This window comes from Rattus rattus, chromosome 8, assembly GCF_011064425.1.
Source record: "Rattus rattus isolate New Zealand chromosome 8, Rrattus_CSIRO_v1, whole genome shotgun sequence".
Classification (NCBI taxonomy): Eukaryota; Metazoa; Chordata; class Mammalia; order Rodentia; family Muridae; genus Rattus; species Rattus rattus.
Window position 1 is genome coordinate 62291604 of NC_046161.1, and position 25504 is coordinate 62317107.

The 25504-nt window shown below is 41.5% G+C and overlaps 1 protein-coding gene across 2 annotated transcripts in view; it reads left to right on the forward strand.

The window, feature by feature from the left end:
• Positions 1-25504, forward strand: part of Vps13c (vacuolar protein sorting 13 homolog C) — a 152171-nt gene that overhangs the window by 81536 nt on the left and 45131 nt on the right. For both annotated transcript variants that reach the window (XM_032910561.1, XM_032910562.1), the window contains 16 exons: positions 2366-2499; positions 3674-3830; positions 4552-4631; positions 5533-5592; positions 6356-6518; positions 7786-7899; positions 9480-9583; positions 9907-10074; positions 11883-12187; positions 13284-13431; positions 15052-15202; positions 17011-17120; positions 18562-18731; positions 19933-20180; positions 21189-21418; positions 22719-22811. In XM_032910561.1, coding sequence (XP_032766452.1) covers positions 2366-2499; positions 3674-3830; positions 4552-4631; positions 5533-5592; positions 6356-6518; positions 7786-7899; positions 9480-9583; positions 9907-10074; positions 11883-12187; positions 13284-13431; positions 15052-15202; positions 17011-17120; positions 18562-18731; positions 19933-20180; positions 21189-21418; positions 22719-22811 — 2435 coding nt within the window. The remainder of the gene's footprint in view (positions 1-2365; positions 2500-3673; positions 3831-4551; positions 4632-5532; positions 5593-6355; positions 6519-7785; positions 7900-9479; positions 9584-9906; positions 10075-11882; positions 12188-13283; positions 13432-15051; positions 15203-17010; positions 17121-18561; positions 18732-19932; positions 20181-21188; positions 21419-22718; positions 22812-25504) is intronic.

Consider the following 25504-nt stretch of genomic DNA (forward strand, 5'->3'; position numbering starts at 1 on the left):
AACCCACCCACACACCCCTTCCCGCCTCCCCGCCCTGACATCCCCCTACACTGGGGCACCGAGCCTTGGCGGGACCAAGGGCTTCTCCTCCCACTGATGCCCATACTTTTTCATGAATTTTATGAGTGGAACCATGACAAAGCTTGCTCTTCAATGTTTGGTTTCTTTTCTGTGATTCATGAGATCATTCTGGTGGCTTCTGTGGTGGTCTTTTCTCCGGGGATGCCTGTCTCTGCCTGTGAGGCTGGAATCTGAGAACCAGCACCGCACTCAGCTCTTGGGTCTCAGAAATCCAAACTTTTGTCGCCTTGCTGGCATGACAAGTGCTTTAGCCACCGAGCCATCTCCACAGCCCCGTGGTTTTCACTGGGTCCTCATTACTAATGAAGTGAACTATTTTATATATGCCGTTTGCCTACTTGGATATCCTCTTTGTGACTGTCCAAACTTGTTAACCATTATTTTAATTTGGTGCAGTTCTGAGTAAGATGATAGATGTCTTTCCTTCCTAAGGGTATTAGTGAGCAGTGTGGATTTCCATGTGGGTTTCTGGTATATGCTACACTGCAGGCTCTGCTGTGTCGAATTGGAGGTCAGGATGGTGTTAACTGCAATACCGTAGTGATGGTTGTATGGTTGATAGTGAAGGCTGTCAAGTCAGACTGATTTACTTTGATTGGCCCTTGCATATAACACTAGGCAAGGCTCCAAATTTGTCTAAAAATTTAATGTGCTCATCTGTGAGTTGGAGACAATGAAGTTCTTTCCCCAGAGGGACAGTTTAAGACTTCAGCAAGACAGTCCATGCATACCTTATCACGAAGTGTCTGGAACATGTTACAAATATAACAAATGCTAGCTTTATTATTTGTATGTTATAGGTTAGAAAACACTTTTTTTCTTCTTTTTCTTTTATTGGATGTTTTTTTTCATTTTTCTTTCTTTTATTGGGTATTTTTAAATTTACATTTCAAATGTTATTCCCTTTCCTGGTTTCCTGTCCATAAGCCCCCTATCCCATCCCCTCTCCCCCTTCTTCTATGAGGGTGTCCCCCACCCACCCACCCCTTTCCACCTCCCTGCCCTGACATTTTCCTACACTGGCTATTGAGCCTTGAGAGGACCAAGGACCTCTTCTCCCGTTGATACCCAACAAGGCCATCCTCTGCTACCTATGCGGATGGAGCCATAGGTCCATTCCTGTGTTCTCTTGGGATGGTGGTTTAGTCCCTGGGAGCTCTGGGGGGTCTGATTGGTTCATTTTGTTGTTCTTGTTATGGGGTTGCAATCCCCTTCAGCTCCTTCAGTCCTTCTCTAACTCCTCCATTGGGGGCCCTGTTCTCAGTTCAATGGTTGACTGTGAGCATCTGTGAGCTCTGGTTGGTTGGTATTGTTGTTCTTATGGGGTTGCAAACCACTTCAGCTCCTTTAATCCTTTCTCTAACTCCTCCATTGGGGACCCCGTTCTCAGGTCAGTGGTTGGTTGTGAGCATTTATTTGCCTCTGTATTTGTCATGCTTTGGTAGAGCCTCTCAGGAGACAGCTATATCAGGCTCCTGTCAGCATGCACTTTTTTGGCATCTGCAAGATTGTCTTATTTGATGTCTATATTTGGGATGGATACCCCAGGTGGGATAGTCTCTGGCCTTTCCTTCAGTCTCTGCTCCATACTTTGTCTCCATATTTCCTCCTGTGAGTATTTTTGTTTCCCCTTCTAAGAAGGACTGAAGCATCCATACTTTGATCTTTCTTCTTGAGCTTCATGTGGTTTGTGAATTTTATCTTGGGTATTCTGAGCTTTTGGGCTAATATCCACTTATCAGTGAGTGCATACCATGTGTGTAGAAAACACCTTTATTGCATGCCATGGCATATGTTTCAGAACAGCATCAACCACGGAGCCTTTCTTTCCCTTCTTAGACTGGTGTTCATGGCCCCTTTTTCTTTCTTAGCCTTATCTCTGGTTACAAGAGATGCCTTAGCCATTCTACAGTCTGCTCTGTTTGCAGCCCCTGCCATGTGCTATCTCTTTGGCCTGTATGGTTTTCATTCTTACTTTTAAAAAGCTGGGCCATCTTTCCTGTGGACGACTCCTGCTCCGGGTGGGTCATTCACTGTGTTAATGTGTCTGCACCTCCTTGTCTTCTCTCTGTACATTTTATGTTCAGCCCTAACCTTTGTCTGCTTCTTGTGAGTAAGTTCAGCTTGATTCTTCTATCTGACTTTCCCTTTTACTAAACCTCGAGCTTTCTAAGGCTGAGAGCTGAGGGACTTGTGGATCTTCACATGCGCATACATGTTTGCTGCAAGTATCTGTGAAGGACAGGAAAGCATAGAAGGACATGTTTCTGTTTAACACCTTCAGGTGAGACTAAAGCATGCCCAGACGTCGCTACACTGCAGGATATGCAGACCACACAAGGTGTACCAGCGGCCAGAGTGGAAGAGCCCAGGCCCGTAGACATCATCAGCGTACTGTTGAACTTTGAAGTTAAAGAGGTGTGTGATTTTATCACATTTTATAAAGCGAAGTAAACAGATGATGGGTATTTCTATTAAGCTAAATTTGTAGGTAATTGATATGTATGAAAAATCTTAGACTGTTAATGTGCTTTAAAATTGGAGATTTTATTAAGAACAGTTACATTTTAGGGGTGCAGTTTCTTTTCAGAGGGAAATGGAAGCAGCACTTCATATGCCTTGTTGTATAGTCACCATCGGATGGTAGAGTGTGGCTTGCTTTGGATTTTCATGTAAGAAGGGCAGGGGAGGGGAACAGAGGAATCTTTTGTAAAATGTTGGAAACTCTTCATAGAATAAAGCACAGATCACGGACATTTAAAAATGCCATCTCACGTCAGTATGGATATTTTTCTTTATCTATTCAACAGCTATGCAGTGTGCATGCCAGAGCCAAGGATACAGTGGTGTATTTCTCTTAAAAATATGCTCAGGATAGGCTACTCTCAGAGCCTGTGGTACAGATGGTAGTGACGGGGCATCTGGGCAGGCAGAGAGGGTTAGGAAAGGTTTCTGGGAGGAAGTAACATTTGAGTGGAGTTGGTAAAGTAAATAGTTTAGAGAGAGTGGAATGAAGAAAGGGGCCGGTTAGAGTGAATGGTTATAGATAGATAAGGGTGGGCATAGAAATCCATGTTCTTTTTCTAGCGTTTATTATGTAAACTGTGACGGCTTGATCCCTGCAGGCCTGGTTGAGCCGGAGGGGAGGAGTTCGTGTCTGCTGGGTGGGTATTTGGTGTATACTATTACTGTGTGCAGGAAGCTGCCGACTGGTGGGCCGTGCAGGAGTGCTCACATGACCCAGTGTGCTCAGGGTAGCACCCAAGGTTAAGAAGCCTTGCCTAGAGATTAGTGTGAAAACCAGCAGCTCATTTCAGCAGAATTTCAGGCGGAAGCTGCTCTCCAGTTAGGACTTCTAGGATTGTTCTAATATTGCCACCCCCTCCCCCGTTGTTTTTGGTACTTCACCTTTGAAAGTTGGAAGAAAATGGTGGCATGTCAAATGTGTGTGATGTAAATAACTGACGTTTTCAGGCTCATCATATCTTATTCTTGTGAGAATTTCTTTATTTCGCTTCATGCCGCTGCTGAGCGCTTATTGGCACTGTACAGCAGTGAAGCAGTTCGTGCCAATCCACGCTCATTCTTTTAGGTTGTGGTTACCTTGATGAAAAAAGCAGAAAAGAAAGGAAACCCCTTACACGAACTAAAGATCCTGCATCTTGGGATGGAAGCTAAAGTAAAAGCCCATGACATGACTGCTAAGGCTTACCTAAGAAAAATCACTATGCGGTGTTTCGACTTCCCTGGTAAGTGTGCAGGTCCATCCGTGCAAAGACAGTGCAGGTCTTAAAACCAGCATAACCACAGGGCTCATTTTCTGCCTTCCTCAATAAATCTCGCCTAAATGATTGTAGTGACATCAAATCCCAGGTACAGAGCCCAAAGACCCCTCTAGAAAACTCAATTCATTAAGAAGCCTAACTTTACGTTGATGTGGTTGCAAATCACATGAATGTTAAAGTCTGTTTTAAATTACATTACTGTGTGCTTGTAAAAAATAACGTTAAACAATACATAAATATATAAAAGGATTTTTAAAATTTTCTGTCTACATCTGAGGCTATCTGAATTTTACAGTTCTTGTTTGTTTAAGCTTTTAAAGGACGATGTGAAGCATTTTTGAGAAGATAAACTTGTGTTGAGAACAATTCCTTCTTGTATTTTGTAGCTGCTATTCCTTCTGTTAATGTTTGTTCACATGAGGATAATCCCTGTATTGTTATATATGAGAGATGTTAGGGGCTAGAGATGTTTAGATTTGTTAATTTTTGTGGTCTTCAATTTTTCTTTCCAGTTTTTAAAGTTAGACTTACTGTGGCATGATTTTGTAGATGGTATAATACATGTGTCTGTTTTATGTACAGTTCTCTGATGAGCATTTCTCGGTGTAACTGGCTGGGTCTGTTTTATAAGATGTTTGAGGTGCTGAAGGGACGATACAGATCAGACTTGTCTTTTCCCTTCCAGATTCTAAAGGCGAGCCTCTCCACATTGTCAACTCCTCTGATGTGTCTGATGGAACCCTCCTGACAATGCTGTTCATCAAGGTGTCTGTTCCAGTTCTGTTGCTGTGATAAATATCCTGACAGAAAGTCAGTTTAGTAGAGAAAGGGATTTATCACCTATTATTCAGGCAGCAGTCTGTCATTGTGGGTAAATCAGGACAGAACTTCAAACACCCAGTGACATCACACATCCACAGTCAATTGCAGAGAGATGAACACCTATGTGTTTCCTGCCTGTTTGTGCCCAGCTCTTTCTCTACTATTATACCGTGAAAGACCCCTTGCCTAGGGAATGGTGCGGCCCACAGTGGGCTGGGTCTTCCCATATCGGTTAACTGAAGAAAACTTTATATAGACGTGTCCACAGGCTGGCTCGATGTAGACAACCCGCACTGAGACTTGCTTTCCAGATGACTCTAGGTTTTATGAATTTGACAATTACAGATTCTCATTTCATTTCTGGGATTAATATTTAAATATATGAAATCATTGATTTTCCTTTCATACTTAATATTTGAGTTCTTCCTTAAGTTTTTCAGTCCAAGTTGATAATGAATTATAGAAGCATTTCAAAATCCTTTATACCCTATCAACCAATGACCTTTCCTGGGGAGTCGAATAAATAGGAGTGAACAGCCAAAGCTGAGCCACGCCCCGAAGCAAGTTGTGCTATGAATTAGGTAGCAGCAGTTCCCACGTTTGGATGGCCTACCTAATTAGATGCACTGACATCTCCTCTGGAGTTGAATAGGAACCTGAGATTTGCATCTACAGTATGTTGGGCATATTTATGTGGTCAGTTTTGGGGGCATATTCTTATTTGCCTATAAGGAACATCCTTGTTGGTTCTTAATAGCATACTTCCATTGTAAAATACGCGTGTTTTCAACGTGTGAAATTTTAGTGTTTTTAACTCAGTGGTTTAATTATCAATTGCTTATAGGCAGACAGTGATGGCCCAGACTTTCAGACAATTCATGATAACACCAAACAGAAGCTGAAGGTAAGTCCTTTGTAATTCATCTTAAGTCTAGGTTTGAGATTCAGTGGAGCTCATTGCCGCTTCCACTTGTAAGATGTACGATATAAAATTAGAATTGGGGGCAGTAGTAATAGATGTAAAATTAGTGCACATAGAGTTGAAGTAAGGTCTTGTCAAAACTTGTTTCTGAAAAGATTATTTTAAAATGTGAGTTAGTAATTATATCTGGAATATATAAATACTTTCTATTTGTAGGGAATTTTGTTTAATGTAGCATAGTTATTTGACCTGATGTTGCTGGCTGTACTGAGCATTTGAATTTTATGTTGGCTCTAGGATTAGAGTAAGACTAAGGGCGAGGATAGTGCAGCCTAGAATAGACACACATAGTCCATTCGGGCATATGTAGTCAGTGTAGGATACTCCTGTGTATTCATTTAAGACCTTCAAGCTTGGTTGAGGTTAGAATTAATGTCTGCACTGGGAGTAGGCAGAGCATTGGTTTATTGCCTGGTAAGGATTGACAGTATAATAGTAATGAAAAAGATTAAAATGATACTAGCAATTCATTCTTAATTGTTTAGAAAGGATTGAACTATTCTTGTGTTAGTTACAGATGCTCAAACTCAACCCAGTGGTGTGACTTTGACCCCGTTGACATGCTCACTGTCCCCTCAGTGGTGTACTGACCCTCAGTGGCATGACCATATCCCCAATGGTGTGTCAGATCCCACAGTGGTGTGAACATCCCTGAAGTTCTTGCCTCTGGTGTTCATTGTCCTAGGTTTCATTTTCGTCCTTGGACTTGGTGCTTCATTTGGAAGCTTTGCTTTCCCTCATGGATTTTTTGTCATCTGCTGTTCCATCCTCTGACTCTTCCTCCTCTGAGAAGGAATCTGAGCTGAAGCCACTTGTGGGGGGATCCAGAAGTCTTGCCGTCAAAGCTGGTATCAGTCTCTCCTATGTATTCTCATAGAATAACTCGTATTTGCTGCTAGGATAAATGTCAAGACCTTGATGAACGTCAGTGGCTTCACTCTCTGTCCCTTACATGAGATAGATTGTAGGTTCTTAGCATCGACGTGTCTTTCAGCCTTCTGCCTAGTAACAGTGAGAAGGTAAGAAGTTAAAAATATGGTGACTGCCATGTTCAGCCACAGAGGCCTCTGCAGTCAGTGCTGCTGGGTACAGCAGTTGAGAGGCCTTTGTGGGCACCAAAGGAACTCCGATCTCTTCTCTGTTTCAGTCGCACATAGAACTTGGTCTATGTTACTTGTATTCTGAAATGTTGGATATAAAATACTGAATGAATGAAGAACATGTGCTTGATTTTTGATTCAAACATTTAATTATTTTTTAAATTGTATTAATTTCTGATTGTGCCCAACTTGAATTATATCTATATTATTGATATCTTAAGTATAAAACTTTTAGTGCTCTTCAATCTGATACAAGGATCTGAACTTTTAAAACCATAAAAAAATGTTGTTAAAAGCAAAATTTTAGCATCTTTGTTATTTTGACAGCATCTTGCTGTGTACCCCAAGCTGGCCTCAAACTCTTGATCTTCCAGCCTCAGCCTCCTGAATGGGAAAGCTTCGTAACTATTTTTCATAATGTGCTTAACAAGCTAAGATCTTTAAGAGAAAGTTTTCTTAGAAATCTCATCTCTTGGTAACATGCACACACCATTCATAGCTCATCTGAGTGAATACAAGGCCAGTGTTCAAGCAGCATTCAATGTCCAAGCAGCATTAGCCCAGCTGAGCGGCTCTCTGGTTTTACACAACTTGACTTTATGGCTTCTTTATCCTGCATCAGATATTGAGATAGCAAACAGCCTGTAATATTAGGATTAAAAATTGAGAGACCCCCATGCTTTTTGTTTATAGGAAAGTTCTGTTTCCTGCATGTAAGACAGAGTCATGGGGAAGCATACTCTAAATAAATGAGTAAGGACCTACACAGAAAACTAAACCCATTCAGTTGTGATTTTTTTTTTTTTTAATTTATTTGGTTGTTTGGAAATAACATCTTGCTAAATAGCCCAGACTGAGGTTTCATATGAGTGGCAAAATCCACATTTATGTTGCCTTAGCAGGGACCTCAGTGGTTCTACTTGTACATTCTGTGATTTTTATTGGTAAGCTATACTGTGTTTTCTCATCTTTGTGCATCGTGCCACACTGACCTCTGGTTTCCATTGTTCTTCAGTGCCCAGCTCTTCTGAGGGTGATGTGTTTGATTTGAAGGTCACAGCTGAACTAAATGCCTTTAACATCTTCATTTGTGATCAGAAGAGTAACATAGCAGAAATTAAAATACATGGTTAGTATTTATTTTAACAGAGTACTTTGGAAAGATGGCCGGATTAATTTTTATTGAAAATATATGCAAGCTTTGAACAAATGTACTTTGAAACTTGTTATGATTTATTCCTGACTTGAGATATTCACTATCCATTTAAAAATTTTCAGAATACACCCGAGGCTTAAGGTTTTTATTGTGGTTCCCTTTTCAGAATAAGAGAACTTTAAACTTAGGCGAGTATCATAGGAACTTTCACAGGGTAAAAATAAGTCATTATTCTTCTTTTCCCTCGCATTTTGAGCATATATAACTTAGCAAAATTAATTTATAAAAGACATTTTAAACTTCTTTTGAGTTGAGACTTCATCCTCAGGTCAGACAGTAAGTTCTGAGAAGCTAACCATAGGCAACTCTTGAGCAGTTTAACTTAACTTTCTCTTCCTTACGTCCCAGTTAAGGATATTTGAACATTTATTTGTGAACGAACAAATGCATCAGATGTCATAAGCAGTTTCAGAGGATTGAAACGTCAACAGTATTCAGCAAACACTACCAAGTCTTAGCTATAGGCAGTTTCCTGTGAGGAGGAGTGATTTATTACTTTGACTTTTATACTGTATCTTTTGAAAAAAATTATTTATTTTTATTCTTTAACCCTTTTTTATAGTCTAGATTTTACCCCTTCCTGATCTGCCCCTCCCCCAGACCTCCCCCATCTAATACCTCCTCCTCCACCCCTACCCCCTTTCTCAAAGAGGATGTCTCCACCTCCCACGGCCACCCCACCCAGCCTCCCTACTCCCTGTGGTTCCAAGTTTCTCGAGGGTTAGGTGCATCTTCCCTCACTGAGACTAGACCAGGCAGTCCTATGCTGTATATGTGTCGGGGGCCTCATATCAGATGGTGTATGCTGCCTGATTAATGGCTCAGTGTCTGAGAGATCTCAGGCATCCAGGTCAATTGAGATTGCTGGTCTTCCCATGGGGCTGCCCTCCTCAGCTTTTCCCCAATTCAGCCACAGGGGTCCCCAGCTTCCATCCATTGGTTGGGTGCTAGTATTTGCATCTGACTCTTTTAGCTGCTTGTTGGGCCTCTCAGAGGGCAGCCATGCTAGGCTCCTGTGTGTCCGCACACCACATCAGTAACAGTCCCCTTGAGCTGGATCCCAATTTGGGCTTGTCATTGGACCTCCTCTCTCTCATGTTCATCTCCATTTTTGTCCCTGCAGTTGAATTCTTAGCCACAAGGCAATACTCATTTATTTCAGCTTTAAAAGCACATGTTTATGAAGTACATTAGAAAATACTAAGTCTCCCCGAGTGAGTGTGGTCGAACCGACATATAGCATAATGTTTTCAGAGAATACGTCACTAATTTATTTAAAACCTTTTGGTTTTATTTTTAAATTTCTTCAGCTATTATGTGTGAGGAGTATGCTGACTTAAAAGTGCTTCAACCTTTTTTAAATACCATGTACATGGGAGGTGGTTGTGTTAACGTATTCAATAGTAATTTCATCTTGTATTTCAGTTGTATGTTAGTGCATTTAAGCTTACTTACGAAAAAGGATGTGTCTGTAAACAGTGTCTCTTCCATAGGAATGGATGCCTCTGTTTCTATGAAGGCGAAGCAGACTGATGTGTTTGCCAGACTTAAGAATATCATAGTTATGAATGTTGATTCACTGTCCATTCACAAAAAGGTAATCACAAGACTGATTTCTCCATTGAATTGTGGCTTTCAGGGACCAGATGCCACTATACATTTGTTATTTGTCTGACATGTTGGTGGGCATATTAGGCTGCGGCCAAACATGGGAGGTTATGTGTCACGATTTGGATTCTGTGGTGGGTCAGTACTGTGGTAATGAGGTGACAGAAATGGAGAGCATTGGCTGATGTGGAAGGTTGAATTTCCATGTGGCTTTTTCACCTGTTAGGCTACTGTGGTCAGGAAGTGTTCCGAGGGTCTGGAGAGCAGGGTTATGTAGCTCTGACATAATAACTGATTGCCTTGTAATGTCAGGCCGTCTCTATTTTGGGAGATGAAGTCTTCCGGTTCCAGATGAGTCTGTATCCAGACGCCACAGAAGGAGAGAATTATGGAGATATGTCTAAAGTGGATGGCAGACTTAGTCTCAAAGTGGGCTGTATCCAGATTGTCTATGTTCATAAATTCTTCATGTCTCTCTTGGTAAGTTCATCTCTACTTGTTTTTATTTCTCACTGAAGTAAAAATTTTATGGCTATGTACCTGAACCTAGATAGTTAAATTTTCACTACTAGGACATGTTCGTTAGCCGCCCATGACTGTGACAAGAAGGCCTGAGATAAAATAGCTCAAAACAGGAAAAGACTTATTTGGACTTAAAGATTAAGAGGTTTTTCTCCATTGCTCGGCTCCCTTGTTTTGGTGTTTGTGACGAGGGAGATCATTCTGAAGGAGGGTGTGTGCAGGACAGGGCTGGCCACCTTGGCTGCTGGGGATCAGAGAGGAGAGATGAGGCCAGGTCCCAGTGTCCCCATATAGAGCATGCTCCCAGTGGTTACGCTTCCTCCCATCAGGCCCTCCTATCTAATGGGCACGGTGCAGGTGTTGTCAGTGGTGCACAGCCTGGAAGCTTAGTCCTCAGCACAGGTTCCTTGACGAGCATTTAAGATTCAGACCACAGTGAAGGGCTGTGCAAACACCTGAACACTGACAGAAAGTTCTAATTAAGTAAATCTTTTAAATGCTGGGAAGGCAAACGGGCGTTAATTCTTAAAATTACTTATGAGTATGTGTACACATGTAAGATGTGTGTGGGCATGCATGCCACAGCATACCGTTTGCCAGCCAGAGGACAACGTTGTGGAGTTGGTGTTCTCCTTTTATCTTTCATGGGTTCCAGGGATCAAATCCACATTGCCAGGCTTGGGCAGTGAACACCTTTTCAGTTGAGTCATGTTGCTGGCCCCAAAATGGAAGCTTTGATCATTGTTTTGAACGTAAAATCTACCATTCTCTAACATTTTCATAGTGCTTTTAAAGTACTTTTTGGTATTTTATTTTTATTTATGTCTGTACACATACACATGTATGTATTGTTTGTTTTTTAGTACTTGTTTTTCAGTACACAGGATCTCATGAAGCCCAGACTGGCTTCAAGTTCACTGTGTAGCCTATGATGATTTGAATTCCTAATCCTCCTGCCTCTACCTCTCAGGTGCTGAGAACTTAAGGTGTGATACTCAGCTATTATTTTTATATATCTTATTGTTTGTATGATTTAATATTGTAATTTAGGGCTTTTCAATATTATTCTTTGATAGAATGCCCAAAAGTCATCATCATGTAGTTGAAAAACAAATATTGAAACCTAGAGTTTTGACTATATTTGTGATAAACAAAGCACAGAATTCTTCTTTTTACTGAGTCATTATAAATCTTGGTCTGAAGAGTTTAAACCCAGTTCATGAGCTTACTGGTCAACCATTTATACTTAAACCATCACATTTGTGTTTTTAAAATGTGTTTTTCTTGGGGTAGTGAGAGAGATAAAGTCACTCTGTATGATTAATGGATACATGCAAGGACATTGTTTTTAGACTCTTTATTTGGAAAATACTTTATTTTCAGTTGAAATGGAGTGTATCTTAACCACAGATAACTTTTGATTCTAGTTAATGATTGCAAGATGATAAGCAACCATATTTGCATATCGCTAGTACATTACAAAAACATTCATGAGTAAGCTGTTAAGGCCTTTGTTGCCGTGAATAAGTTCTGTTCTTGCAACCTGAAAGTACAGAGTAGAGTCTGCATTAGGATAGAGTGCTGTCCAACATCCTTTTCATGTAATTCCAGTTTAAGGTGCCTGGTTATGAGGAAAGTGGTGTTTAAGTCATAAACCACATTTCTCTCTTGTGCCCTCTTCGTTGAGTTTCCCTTTCATTTCCTTGGGGGACTGTGTCTACCTGCTATTCTCTCCTAACAGTCCACCTGTCATTTTCTTCTAACAGAGCTTCCTCAACAATTTCCAAGCTGCCAAGGAAGCCTTGAGCACAGCCACAGTCCAGGCTGCAGAGAGAGCTGCATCCAGTGTGAAGGACCTGGCCCAGAAGAGCTTCCGGCTTCTGATGGACATCGATTTGAAAGCACCCGTCATCACTATTCCCCAGTCTTCCGTGTCACCTAATGTCATTATAGCTGATCTGGGATTGATCAGGGTTGAGAATAAGTTTAGCTTGGTTTCTGTAGAGCAGCTCTCTCTTCCCCCGGTAGCTGACAAGATGAGCATCCAGCTTACTCAGCTGAAGCTGTCCAGGTACATGCGTGTCGTTGAGCTGTTTGTTCATTTCTGTGCATTGTCATACATTCTTTTTCACCTGCAGTAATTACTGGGATGACTTATAATTCTCACTCTTTGTTTATTCCAATCAGGAGACTTTGACTGCTGCTTTCTGGACAGTGGTTAATAGCAGTGTGCTTTATAGGGCCTGTGTTTTGTCTTAATTTTATAGTACGGTTATTCTTTTCATTCTTAAAATTTCCTAATGAGGAGTGGGATTGCTCCACATGCCTCTGTTCCCACCTATTCAGAATGCTGAGGTGAGCAGGGCATGAGCTCACAGGTTTGAGATGAGCTTAGTCAGCATAATGAGAGCCCATGTCAAGATGGTGAACTCTAGTGTGCTCAGCAACATTCGTTTTTGTTTTCCTGAGTTCCACACAGCTGTTTCTTTTGCTTAGTGGGAGAGACCCTCCTGACTGCGGTACAGTTTGAGATGCTCACCCTAAGCCTTAGTGGGAGAGACCCTCCTGACTGCAGTACAGTTTGAGACGCTCACCCTAAGCCTTAGTGGGAGAGACCCTCCTGACTGCAGTACAGTTTGAGATGCTCACCCTAAGCCTTGTTGGATTTAGTTCTCAGTGATGCTTTCCAGAGTCCATGGTCACAGCGGAAAGGCCTCGGTGCCATCGAGGGACAGTCCCTACCCGGTCACGTGAAGGGTTATGGTAGACAGACTAGAGATGGCTCTTGTAATTCAGTCAGTAACTTGTAGAGTTGATTCGTTTTTCTCCTTGAGTTTGGAGAAATAACAATGCCACGTCAAGGCTTTGAATGCACAGTGAGTTTCTTAGGCTTCAGTTTTGGTAAGATATAGCCTTCGTTTACATAGCATTGTCTTGGTGACAGTAGACACTCTTCAGACCTGATTCAAAGTTTATCTGAGTTTATTGTTGCTAATAGCTCTGCATATAAATGTGATCTAGACACATGTTCTAAATTAATTCTGATCATAGCTTTTAAGTGTTTAGGAGTGTTATAAAAGCATTTGGAGCATGGCCGTCCTTGCTTTAAGTAAATTTAAAAGTGCATAGATATTTATAAAAAAAAAAAATCCCTGTTTTTCTTTCAGAACGGTTTTACAGGCTGACTCACCGCAGCACGACATTGAGATCTTAAAGCCAGTGAACATGCTGTTGTCCATTCAGCGGAATTTGTCAGCAGCATGGTACACACAGATTCCAGGCATGGAGATAACAGGAAAACTTAAGCCTATGCAGGTGAGTGTGTAAACTGTGGGAAGTGCTGGGGAGGCTTGCCTTGCTCACAGCGCAATTCCTGGTATGTCTGAAAACCAGCAGTGGGGGGGTCCTTGTTCCACACTGTCCTTTATTCCACTTTCATTAGGCATTTGCTAAAACCAGGATCTGGCCAGAGGGGATCTACTGAATATATCTTTCTTGATTTAGAAAATCTGTTTAATTTCTCATGTAGTGAATTGTCAGAGAGTTAAAAGTGAGGCTCAGGTACTATATTCAAAAGAAAAGTATTCTTCTAGGTTAGGGATGTGTTATTGGGGCATGACTTGCATGTCTGGAGGCAAACAGCTCGGCTAGTATTACAGCGTACACTGGCCATTACTCATTACTGCTCGTTACTTGAGCCGGCATGTGCATCTATTTGGGAAGCAGCAGTATTTTCAGAGCTGTAGTTTGGGTCTGTTTGGGTTTCTGAAGCCTTAAGCTAGGAAGGATATCAGTAGATGACCCCAGCAGTGTGTTTCCAGGAGATCACTTGGACAGTTCTTAGAAACCTTGGGGTCACCTCTCAGTGTTGTCCTCCAGATGTATGGAAGGGCCACCCAATAGGTGATGCAGTCTCTCAGGTTGGCTAGTCCGCAGGCAGATCTGTCATCTTGGGTGACATCACAAGTAGGAATGGACACCCAAGGAAGTTTTAAAGGGGATACCACACTTGTTATCAGAAGACTGGGCTTGGGATAAGCAAAAGGTTCTTGGCTATTACCTGGTGCTTCCTGTTCCCTCATCATCTTATAGGCAGGAAGCGAGACAGTGCTTGGAGAGTATGCACGCGTGTGTTTTATACGGACTGCTGTGTGTGCTGTGGGGAGGGAGGGCTGCCCAAGGAGAAGGATGAGAAGCTTCAAAGCAAAGCTTGAATTAATGGATCGTAACGGCCTTTGGCTGTCTCGTTCAGTCTGGCTGCTTCATGCAGTTCAGCTCTGCCCAAGAAAGGTGCTATGATTCATGTCCCAAAGATAAAAAAGACTTGCATTAGAGAAGCTGAGAAACTCGGCTCACACAGACTTAAAGGCATAGAGCTGGTACAGATCTGTCTTGAGTTTTTGTTCTTTCTTTTTGTCTCACCTTTTTGTAGCAGTAAAAGGGAGATGCTGCCTTCCTGGTATGCACCGCGGCTTTAGAAAGTACTCAGTGGTTGGATTAGATGTGATTATAAGAGTTGCTAAGATAAACAGATACTTTGTGTCTACCCAGTTGTGTTTGTGCTGGGAACAGAGCTACCGAGCAAGAGAACATCTCAGTTCTGGCAGACATCAGAAACCGAATACCTCTCTGAATTGAGCTTGGAGGGAAGCAGACCAGGGAAGGCACTGGTGCTGGGTGAAATGAGGGAGGGGCAGGATGGGAACTGGAGTGAGGTCCAGGAAAGGATGGTGTGGTCCCAGGTCAGGGAGGAAGGGCATTGGCTTCCAGAGAATCTGGCTACACTGGAGGCACATGTCTCTACTGATGCTGTAGTCTCCACACGGGGCTTCTCTCTCAAAAAAAAAAAAAATGAATTATTCATTTATGAAACTATGAAGGCATAATACTATGTTTTTTCTTGCATTACATAAACAAATTATTGATGGTTTTCAGGTTGCTCTCAGTCAAGATGACTTGACAGTTTTAATGAAAATTTTGCTAGAAAACCTTGGGGAAGCTTCTTCACAACCAAGCCCTACACAGTTTGCACAGGAGGCTGCAAGAGTGAAGAGAGATACTCGGAGTGGGCCTGACTGTCTTAAAGGTAAAAGCTGATGCGGATTTTTCTGTTAGCTCCCTAGCACAGTGTGCTGTGGAACTGTGGAAGGATCGACTCTTCCTAGTGTTTACTGTGGAAGGCCTGCTAGAGTTGGGGCTGCCTACTGAAGTGCCCAGGGGAGGTTGTATGTGCTGTCTATGGTGAGGGGAGGGTCAGTTGTTATTGCCTGCATAGTGAGTATGGAAGCTAAATTTACCAGGGCACTGAGGTGGTCTACACTGAGGGAAAACTCAAAGCAGGCAGACAGTGGATAAGATGTCAGAATATTTTAGAGAGAAAGGGTCTTGGTATGCTGACTGGATCATGAGGAAGGAAGGTGAGGAAGGAAGGTATTCTCTTACAGTAGCAGCTTTATGCCTGGCCTTAGTGGAGAATCATGCTGTGAGTGTGCAGGACAGTTTTGAATTATTAAGTTAAATGTCCAAAGAGCTCTGTGGCCTCTAAATCCAGCCATTTAAAGTGGTATAGGGAATATAATTTCAGTAATATTTCTTTTCTAATTGTTTTTGAGGAAGACTCTCACTGTATAACCAAGATGGCCTCAAGCCTGTGATGGTTCTGCTGATTGAGTCCCTGGGTGCTAGAATTACAGGTGTACTCTACACTTTCCATTATTTAAAGCCATTGGCGTGGCTAGGATGTTTTTATGAGAGAGTGAATGTGTGATGTTTCCACAACTAAAGCAGGATAAAAGGCCCTTCGTGTCCATGAACACCTCTAGACTGCTCTGTGTGCTTTATGAAACTCAGGGCATCGAGGTAACTGCTGAAGCTGCTATCAGTGATTACATTTATGACATCAGCATTGCGTCTGTAATTTAGGCTAGGCCTGCTTTGGGATTCTAAGAGTGTGTGAAAGAAGTTTTTGGTTTAAACAGATAGGACCAGACTCATTGAGTCTGGGTTGTATTGGGTGTGGACAGATGCTAGATAAGTAGACTGTCATTAAGTTAGACAGGACACTGGAGATGAGCAAACTTTGGCAAGTAATGGTCTTGTTGGATTTAGCTGTGATCAGATTTGTGATTCTGGTTCTCACTTTCTGGTTAACACCTGGGAAAATATAAATGTGTTCAGATGCAAACTGCAAATACAATGAAGGTTGGAACAGAAATTCTTTTCTGCAACCATGGAGCCCAAGCCCCAGGTTTTTTCCATTCTGCAAAGCCTTTCTTTTCCAGTAATTTGAGGTGACTTTCCTAAAGAATGGCCCCAAGACTCTGGAAGGACTATAGAGTTGCTATATCAGAGCACGGAAGCAGGACCTTTTCTGTGTATCCTGCCTGTCTAAAGATAGGAAGGAAATGAAGTTACTTCTGGAGTCCTTCATGTCAGCATTCCAACGGTTCCCATTGTGATGTGCCCCAGTGCTGCTAGTGTGCTATATTCTGTTCCAAGATGCAGGAAAGATCGTGGAGCGTCCTCTTAGCCCACAGAAGACCTTGGCCAGCCTCTCAGCCTAGGCAGCATCTGACTTCACTGTATATTCAGTTTCATAATGTCGTGAGCGTGACTGAACCAGTTAGGACGAATGTATGGATGTGCCATGGTTATTGCAGACTGCAGGCACTAGTGTTATTTTGAAGGGATGTTTCAAAAAGTTGTCTTGATATTATTTATAAGATCATTATTTTTTCTGTAGTCTACCTCTGACACTTTGCCCTTTACTAAATATATAGTGATCAGTCGTTGCCATTTTTATTGTCTGGAGAGTTACTTAAATATGGTGTAAATTTAGAATAATAATTTATCCTCTCAGCTCTGTGATTTTCTTACTCATGTTTGAACCATCAGAACAAGATCTGGCAGAGCCGAAGCCCCCCGGGGACCAGACTGTCACTCTTCAGTTTGATTTCCACTTTGACTCTCTTTCCATCGTCCTCTACAACAGTGATGGCTGCCAGGTAAGGAGGGCATTGCTGCTCCCACAGGTACATCCTTTGCTCCTGAGAGCATTCAGCTTTTGAATGTTGGCAATTTTCGTTCTAAGTATTAATAAATCTCAGGGCATCTACAAACCACTGTTTGACCTAAAAATGTGCCTGTGTCCGTAGGCTGCTGTGTTTCTAATCCTGCCGGGCTGAGGAAAGCTGTATAGGGTTTCTCTCTTTCAGGAACACAGCCACAAATGCATTCTCTCCATCACTAACAGAGAAGTTTTACATTTGACCGACAGGCCATGTGTTTAATTTAATGCATCAGTAGTCATCACTGTTATGATGAATAATTTAACACTGTCTTTGGAGCCTCTCGTGACTATGTCTCAGTCAGTGATAGATAAACATTCATATATTAGACCCAAGTACTTTAGAAAGCTGCTTTGCACTGCACAATATCTTATAATAAGTATTTTTTATTTTATAAATTAGTTATGTCAATTCCTATATATCATATAGATACCCATCATCTATATTTATTATAGATTTCATAACCATGTTCATGTGCATTTATATGCTAATTGCACTTTATTTTCTAGAAGTCATACAATGTTTATATATTTCTACAGTTGAGCTTTATGATAATATCTGTCACTTATGCACTGAGCTGCCTAAGTCTCTAGCCCATGCTGTTCATGCAAGCCTCAGCAAATGCCTTTCCTGGCAGACAGTGAAGGTTACACACACTCTCGCTTAAGGACAGTTGTCTGTTGATCCAGCCTTAAGATGCTGCTGCTGTTTTTGGCTTCTTTCTTTAACCTTACTCATTCAGACCCTGCACACTGTCACTTTTCTTTTGGCGAGTATCCCCTCTTTCCTGTCATTCTCACTCCTTTATTTCAGACTTCGTGTTTTAGCTCACACGTGTAGTGCAGTGGCTTCTTTTTCTGTACTAGGCAATGCACAGTTTGTGTCCTCGGTGATTCTCATGGAGCCACTTAGAGCGTCTCATTTTGCTTAGAAGCATCGAATGTTATACTACACGATCCTCACTTTATCTAGAAAACACTTGTGCCAGATCATCTGTATGGGGGATTGATTGGAAATGTCTGCATTACAGGCATCAGCTGTGTAACAGACCATTTCTGTCAGTAGTTACACAAGTTTGTGTGTCAGTGTTTATAAGTTAAAAGCATTCTGTCAGTATACTACCATCCACAGCGCCTCGCTTTCACTGTACTGTCTGGGATCAGTACACATGTTGAGTAGTGCCCAGTGTGCCCAGTGTGCAGACAGATGCCTTAGCACACACATGTATTCACCTATGTTTGTGTACTCAGTTTCGTTTAAGTGGTTCTGCACTTAGAAACTTTGTTAACTTTCAAGCTTTGAGTTAAGGAATGTGCTTAAATGAATTCATGTATTATTTAAAGGTTTTGTATTCCTTTGCTTGACAAACGTATTACAGGAGTCCAGGCTTTCATTTCATAATGACAGTTTCCGTCTGGGTGAGCTCACACTACACCTGATGGCTTCTGCTGGGAAGATGTTCAAGGATGGGTCTATGAATGTCAGCCTTAAACTTAAGACGTGCACTCTTGATGATCTCCGAGAAGGAATCGAGAGAGCGACATCCAGGTTTGTCAGATCAGAGTTTGCCGTGCAGAGTTACAGGTGGATGCCAGCCTGCCTGCCATTGTGAGGAGTGGGATACTCAGGAGAGTCTAGCCTTTCCTTGTAGTCTCAGAAGTCAGTTGCAAGAAGACAAAGGGCCCTCTCTGATTCCTCTGCCTCAAACTTTAAATGAAAGGGGAATTAATAAAACAAAATGCCAGCTTAGCAATGAGAACCAAAGGAGTTTGTGTGGTTAAATCCATATGGGTTGGTAACATATTTTTCCAGATTATTACCAGTAGGCAGAATTATCATTATTGTTTTAGAATCCTTAAATTCATGCATCCCTTTGTTTTCTTGTTCACTTTGTCATTTAAAACAATTCTACAGAATTTCTTTAATTTTTCAGCAGGAATATACTCTGTAGTATCACCATATTATCAACCCATTTTGGAAAAATGAACTTGTATCAGTCTGGTATGAAATTTAATTTCTCAAGTTGTGTGTCATATTTTGTACTTTTTTTGTGTAGGAAAGACTATGTTGCTATTTAAACTTGGGGACAATTGACTATTTTCTGGATTCTGCTGAATGTTGTGTTTTTCAGAGAATTGAACACATAAGGAAAGTGTGCTGTCTCATGACCAGGTTTTCTGGTTATAAATTTCGTGTCCAGGGTATCTGTTCACAGTTCTTTACACAATTGTGACTGATTGATGAAATCATCTCGTTTGGTAGCCTAATCTCTCTAGCACGTGTGAGGATGTGTAGTAACCATCGTTGTAGGTCCTGATCAACACTTGTTGGTTTGGGTTGCAGTGAGCACTAGGGGAATACATTTTATAGGGCAATCGTTTTATATAGATACCTTCAGGGAAGGCTTATTTAGTAGAATAAAGAGGTCGTGTTACACACTGAGGGACTGCATTCATGCATTGCTAATTGCTCAAGATCATTTTCAGTAGTCCTTGCTTTTCCTGGAACTGCATTATAATTACAGAATATCCCATAATGCTTAATCACATGAGTCTTTCTTTGAAGATTAGGCAGCTGTGTCTTGGTTGCTAATTGGGTGATTAGGTTCCAATTAACACTGTTGTATTTCTATTCAGCTTAGCAGCAGAAAGGTGAAAGGAAGATGATTAAGATGCAAGGAAACATTTTGATTCCTTTATTGTTTTACTCTGAGGAGGGCCAGATAATGAATGACATGCTTGTTTTTCAGGATGATTGACAAAAAGAATGACCAAGACGGCAACAGTTCTATGATTGATGTGAGTTATAGCCAAGATAAAAATGGAAGCCAGATCGATGCTGTCCTTGACAAGCTGTACGTGTGCGCCAGTGTGGAGTTTCTGATGACAGTGGCTGATTTCTTCATCAAAGCTATGCCTCAGAGTCCAGAAAACATTGCAAAAGAAATACAGATTCCATCAAGACAGACTGCCCTGGGGAGAGTCAAGATGGAGAAAGGTTAGGAGAACTTGAGAACTTACCTGTCTGTCCTGAAGATGTCTGTATCTTAACAAACATTAGAAATAGGAGAACGAAGAGGTGGAGAATTTGAGGAAGTAAAATTAGGCTTTTAGATTTAAGCATATTCTTTGTAAAACTCCAGCAAGCAAATGTTTTTAGTGAGGTGTGACCTCATGTTCTGTGATGGAGCAGAAGCTGCTCTGACTCCATTAAGTTTTCTTCATCCAGAAACAGAGGGAGTTAATCAAATCAGGGGCAGAGTACTGTTTTATAAAAGGAATCATTTGTCCAAACAAGATTATTTGAAGAATTCTAGTGCATTGATGGGCTAGACAAACTAGAAGGAGGAGGCTGGGACAGAAGAGGACAAAGGATGACTGACGTTTGACTCTGAGGAAGCCTGTGAATGCCTCTAGTAGGAGAATGGTGGAAGCCATTTTCAACTTGGTAGTTTTTATATTCCAGCTTTATCAAATAGATTGATGATTTTCTGTGTTAAGTTTTAAATTGCTTTGAGATTGGGTGTTTGTTTTGTTTAGTGTAAAACCTGGCAAACTTACAAACTGAGCACATATTAGCAAGATTGGAGTTTTATTTTACCATTTGCTGTGATGTTTTTGAATAGTGGTCATACCTGATAATGTCATGTTGACTTCTCTAAGTCTGTACTGTGGATCATGTGGCACAGAGAGTAGTCTGTTGGGTGAAACTGAAGTAAACTGGTGACAGGTTCCTTTCCTTTATCAGAGGCTCTTCCTGGCAGCTCTTGTATTCTGTTCCTTGTCCCAATAGCATTACTTAATTACTGCCGTGGGTTTATTTATATGTGCACACACCTGGATTGCATCCCAAGAACCTTCCCAAACCATGTCATTTCTATATCCCAAGTAGGAGTGACTGACTTTGGCTTGGTTTCTAATTGATTTTTTTAATGGAATCAGCAATGGATATATGACCCATTGTGAAAATTTACATTAAAACTTTTCTGTCCTGCTGTTTTTTCAGATGACTCTGTGAAACCAAATATGACTCTGAAGGCCATGATCACAGACCCAGAGGTGGTGTTTGTTGCCAACCTGACTAAGGCTGATGCTCCTGCTCTCAAGGCCTCATTCCAGTGCAACCTCTCCCTCTCAACATCCAAGCTCGAGCAGATGATGGAAGCTTCTGTGAGAGACCTGAAAGTGCTTGCCTGCCCTTTCCTCAGAGAAAGGAGAGGGAAGAGTGTCACCACGGTGAGGAAGACTGTGGATGCTGGCGGTAAAGCTAGTGTAAGGGTGAGGTCCTCGAAGGCTCTGCCTGCTGGAAGCCACAGACAGGCTTTCAGGATCCTGCTTTGAGGCTCAGTCATGGCCTCTCGTGACAGAGTGGGGCCTCTCCAGATGAACTCAGCTTTTATTTCTTCTTTGTAGTAAAACCAGTAAGTGAATGAAAAGCAAATTTGCTATGAAAAAAATTTTTTAACTGGAGTCATGTGACCAAAAGAGATGGTTGTATTTGTTGTTAAAAGTTAATTAAAATTATACTTTGCATTATTATTGACATTCGTGATTTTAGTTAATTACTTCAGTTATACCAATTATTTTTAGTGCCATATCTGTGAGTTTATGATAAGAGAATCTTAACGTTGCTTGACTCACTTGCAGCATTGTTTTAAATTTGGAGAATTTTCAAACCATGTTCCTTGGAAAAAGAAGTGAAGCCTAGGCTTCTGTGCTCGATACTGAGGCTAACAGTAATCACTTCATTGAAGGCAGGTCTCATTAAAAGCCACATAGCCATGCCATTGCCACGGCCTCGTTTATTAAGAAGCAAAGTTACTTTTTTTTTTTATCTTTAATGAACTCTAACTCTTTAGTCATAATATTCCTAGCAAAGTTACTTTATTTCTTCAATGACATATGTGAGAGTCCAGGTTTCATAGCTCACTGCTCATCAAGACTGAAGAGGACGTTTGTCCTCAGAAGGACCATCTGTGTACGGTATTCACAACCCTGTTAGTCTTCATGAAACGTTATAGACGAGGTGCACCCTAGGTGTTAGCTCCTGTTTATAGCTACCCCAAAGGTAGATTTCATGCAGGGCATCATTTAGAACAATTGTTCTCGACCTGTGGGGAGGTCACATATCAAATATCGTGCATATCAGATATTTACATTATGACTCATAACGGTAGCAAAATTGCAGTCATAAAGTAGCAGTGAGAATAGTTTGATGGCTGGGGCCACTGCAGCATGAGGGTCACAGCATTTGGGGGGTTGAGAGCACTGAGATGCGTGTTCTAGCAAGAAGGAAAGGCTTCGGGGTGGTAAGCCTGCACCCCTATTCCTTCTTTAGGATTTGGAGTGAAGACTTTTCCCAGGTCTACTTGAAGTCCTTGAATTGCCCGAGTGGTGTAGAGTTGGGGTAGACGAGCTTCACTAGGAGTCTCCGCTGATGTGTCTCTGCTTGTAGTAAAGCTAGAGTGGTTCTGATAAGTGTGTGGTAGCTAAGGGACCTGTTCCTGGAGACGTGACTTCCTCTTTCTCTTTCTAGGTGCTACAGCCTTGCTCCTTATTTATGGAAAAGTGCACGTGGGCTTCAGGGAAGCAAAACATAAATGTTGTGGTTAAAGAATTCGTAATTAAGGTTGGTGCCTCTCATACACGTTCTCTGGCTGAAGGTTCATTTTTACTTTGATGCAGTATTGTATATTTTCAGTCCTATACAACAGCTGTCTTTAGGTGTCTCTCGCACCCCTTGTATTAGTGCTGTGCACTTTCTTAGAAATCAGGAGAGCTTGGTCACTTAAGCATCTTTTCTTTAATATGCATGCTTATTTGTGTTGTTTTATAAAGGGCCATTTTTGAAATAATTTTATTTTTTTATTTTTTTCTCCATCTTTATTAAATTAGGTATTTCTTATTTACATTACAATTGTTATTCCCTTTCCCGGTTTCCAGGCCAACATCCCCCTAACCTCTCCCCCTCCCCTTCTATATGGGTGTTCCCCTCCCTATCCTCCCCCCATTACTACCCTCCCCCCAAGAATTCCATTCGCTGGGGGTCCAACCTTGGCAGGACCAAGGGCTTCCCCTTCCACTGGTGCTCTTACTAGGATATTCATTGCTACCTATGAGGTTGGAGCCCAGGGTCAGTCCATGTATAGTCTTTGGGTAGTGGCTTAGTCCCTGGTGAAATAATTTTATAAACCTTTATTATTTATTACTGTGTGTGTGTGTGTGTGTGTGTGAGAATACGTGTAGCATGGCACCATGTAGAGTTCATAGGACAACTTTCTGGAGTCGGTTCTTTCCTCTACTGTGTCTCCCAGGGATTGAGCTAAGGTTGACAGGCTTTCATGGCAAGATTCAATCCACTGAGCTATCCTACCTGCCTATAATAATACTGTTTATTGGTACAAATTTTGAGAGTTTTCTTTTCTATTGCATGTGTGTGTTGGGGGTTGTGTAGGAGGGGAGAACAGAGATGGCTGGGAAAAGGAAGGGTAGTGAGATGAAGTTGAAATTATTTGTAGTTATTTGTTTGACTTTTATTTGCTATTTAATTTGATTCAGTTTAATAACTTTGGTCAAATATTCTCCCTGGCTTGCAGATATGCAAATGGCAGGTATATATGTGAGATGGATGATAAGAATTTATTGTTTTAAACCATTATGTATTGACAAAACCTCCAGTTTTTCTAGTAGCATTCAGATTCTGTTTGTCCATTTTCTTATGCACCACTCTGTGTGTGGTGTGTGCACGGCAAGGCAGGAGTTGGTCTTCGGTTTCTTTCTCCCGGCCTTATTTTCTTGAGATAAGGTCTCTTGTTTATCCCGTAGCTCATTGGTAGGCTGTGTTACCTGTTCAGCTGGCTTACAGATCCTGTCACTCCTGGCCTTTCACGGCTGCTTGAGATCTGAGCTCAGGTCCTCATGGCTTTCACAGAGAGTGCTTGACACAGCCTGCATCTCCCAGCCTGGCCTTGAAATTCTTTAAGCTTGACGTTGTGCCCATTTATGAGTGGAAAATATAGGAGTATTTTGTTTTTCTTTCTTTCCACAGTACGAAAACCATGCAGGGCTTTGTGCCAGTTATGATAGGGGCTTCACTTTATAGGTCAGAGACAGAGAAGGATTGAATTGAGGCTTAAATGGATTTCATCTCTAGAATTGTGTAAATAACAGTACATCTTCTCAAGTTTAAAAAATGTATTTTATTAAATTGTCTTAAATCATATTTTGCTAATTAGTAAATTTTCTAGTTTAAATAAATGGTACGCTAAGTGGAACAAAGCCTCTTTGAATTTATCTGCATTTTCTCTAAGACACTAGGTTAACTGCTGGGACAACAGTTCTTATCTGTATCTATATTTTTATGTATTAAATAAACATTTTAACCTTTTAGTTTGGAGACAGGGTCTTAACTTTGTAGCTCCAGTTGGCCTTTAACTCACAGAGATCCTCTGCCTCTGCCTCCCTAGTACTGGAATTAGAGCTGTGTGCTACTACACTCTGCCAGACATTTTCCTTTATCCAGTGTGTACAACTGTCCTGTGGAGGGTGTTGGGTATTTCCAGTTCTATCACAGGAGAGAGTTAATGACACACAGAGGAGAAAGATCAGTGGACATAGCTTTCATGCAGGTAGTTCACGAGGCCTGGCATACAAGTGAGTGCATAGGGAAAGCTGTCTGCAAGCAGGGCTTCTTGAATTAAGTTTCCAGGCTTGATAGAACTTGGATGATTGGTGAAGAGGAGGAAAAGGCTCAGATATAACTCAGATATAACTGAGGTACATACAAAGGCAAAGTGTGAAGAAGTTGAACTCAAGAAGAACTTTGAGAGTGAACCCTGGCAGCAGGACAGATGGTGTGATAGCATGTAAGACAGCATTTGTTAACTAACAGTAGGTGATATTCATAAGGCAAGGGAAAATAAAGGCCTTGGGCGATGTTAGGTCAGCAAGCAGTGTGCGCTAGAGTCTTGGTTTGGTAATGTCTTAATTCTGTGTAGCATATTAGAAAGTAGATGATACAACAAATGGATAGTAAAGGAATCCTTCTATTTACCCTGCTGTGTCTCAAACTCTGGCTACCCAGCTGAGCAGACCTCACAAGCACCTTTTTGTTCTGCCAAAGAGAATTTGAATTTATCTGGAGAATGCTGGAAAGTTACCAGGGATTTTAACTCAGCAATGACTTGCCTAGGTTTGGCTTTAAAGTAGTTGTTCTGGTGGCATTTTGGAGGATGTGCTGAGGGTGTTAGGTGGATTAAAGGTTATTATTTTTATATCGCTGTGGCAGAGATCGTAAGAGTGAGCCAGGGCATTCTCCAGAGA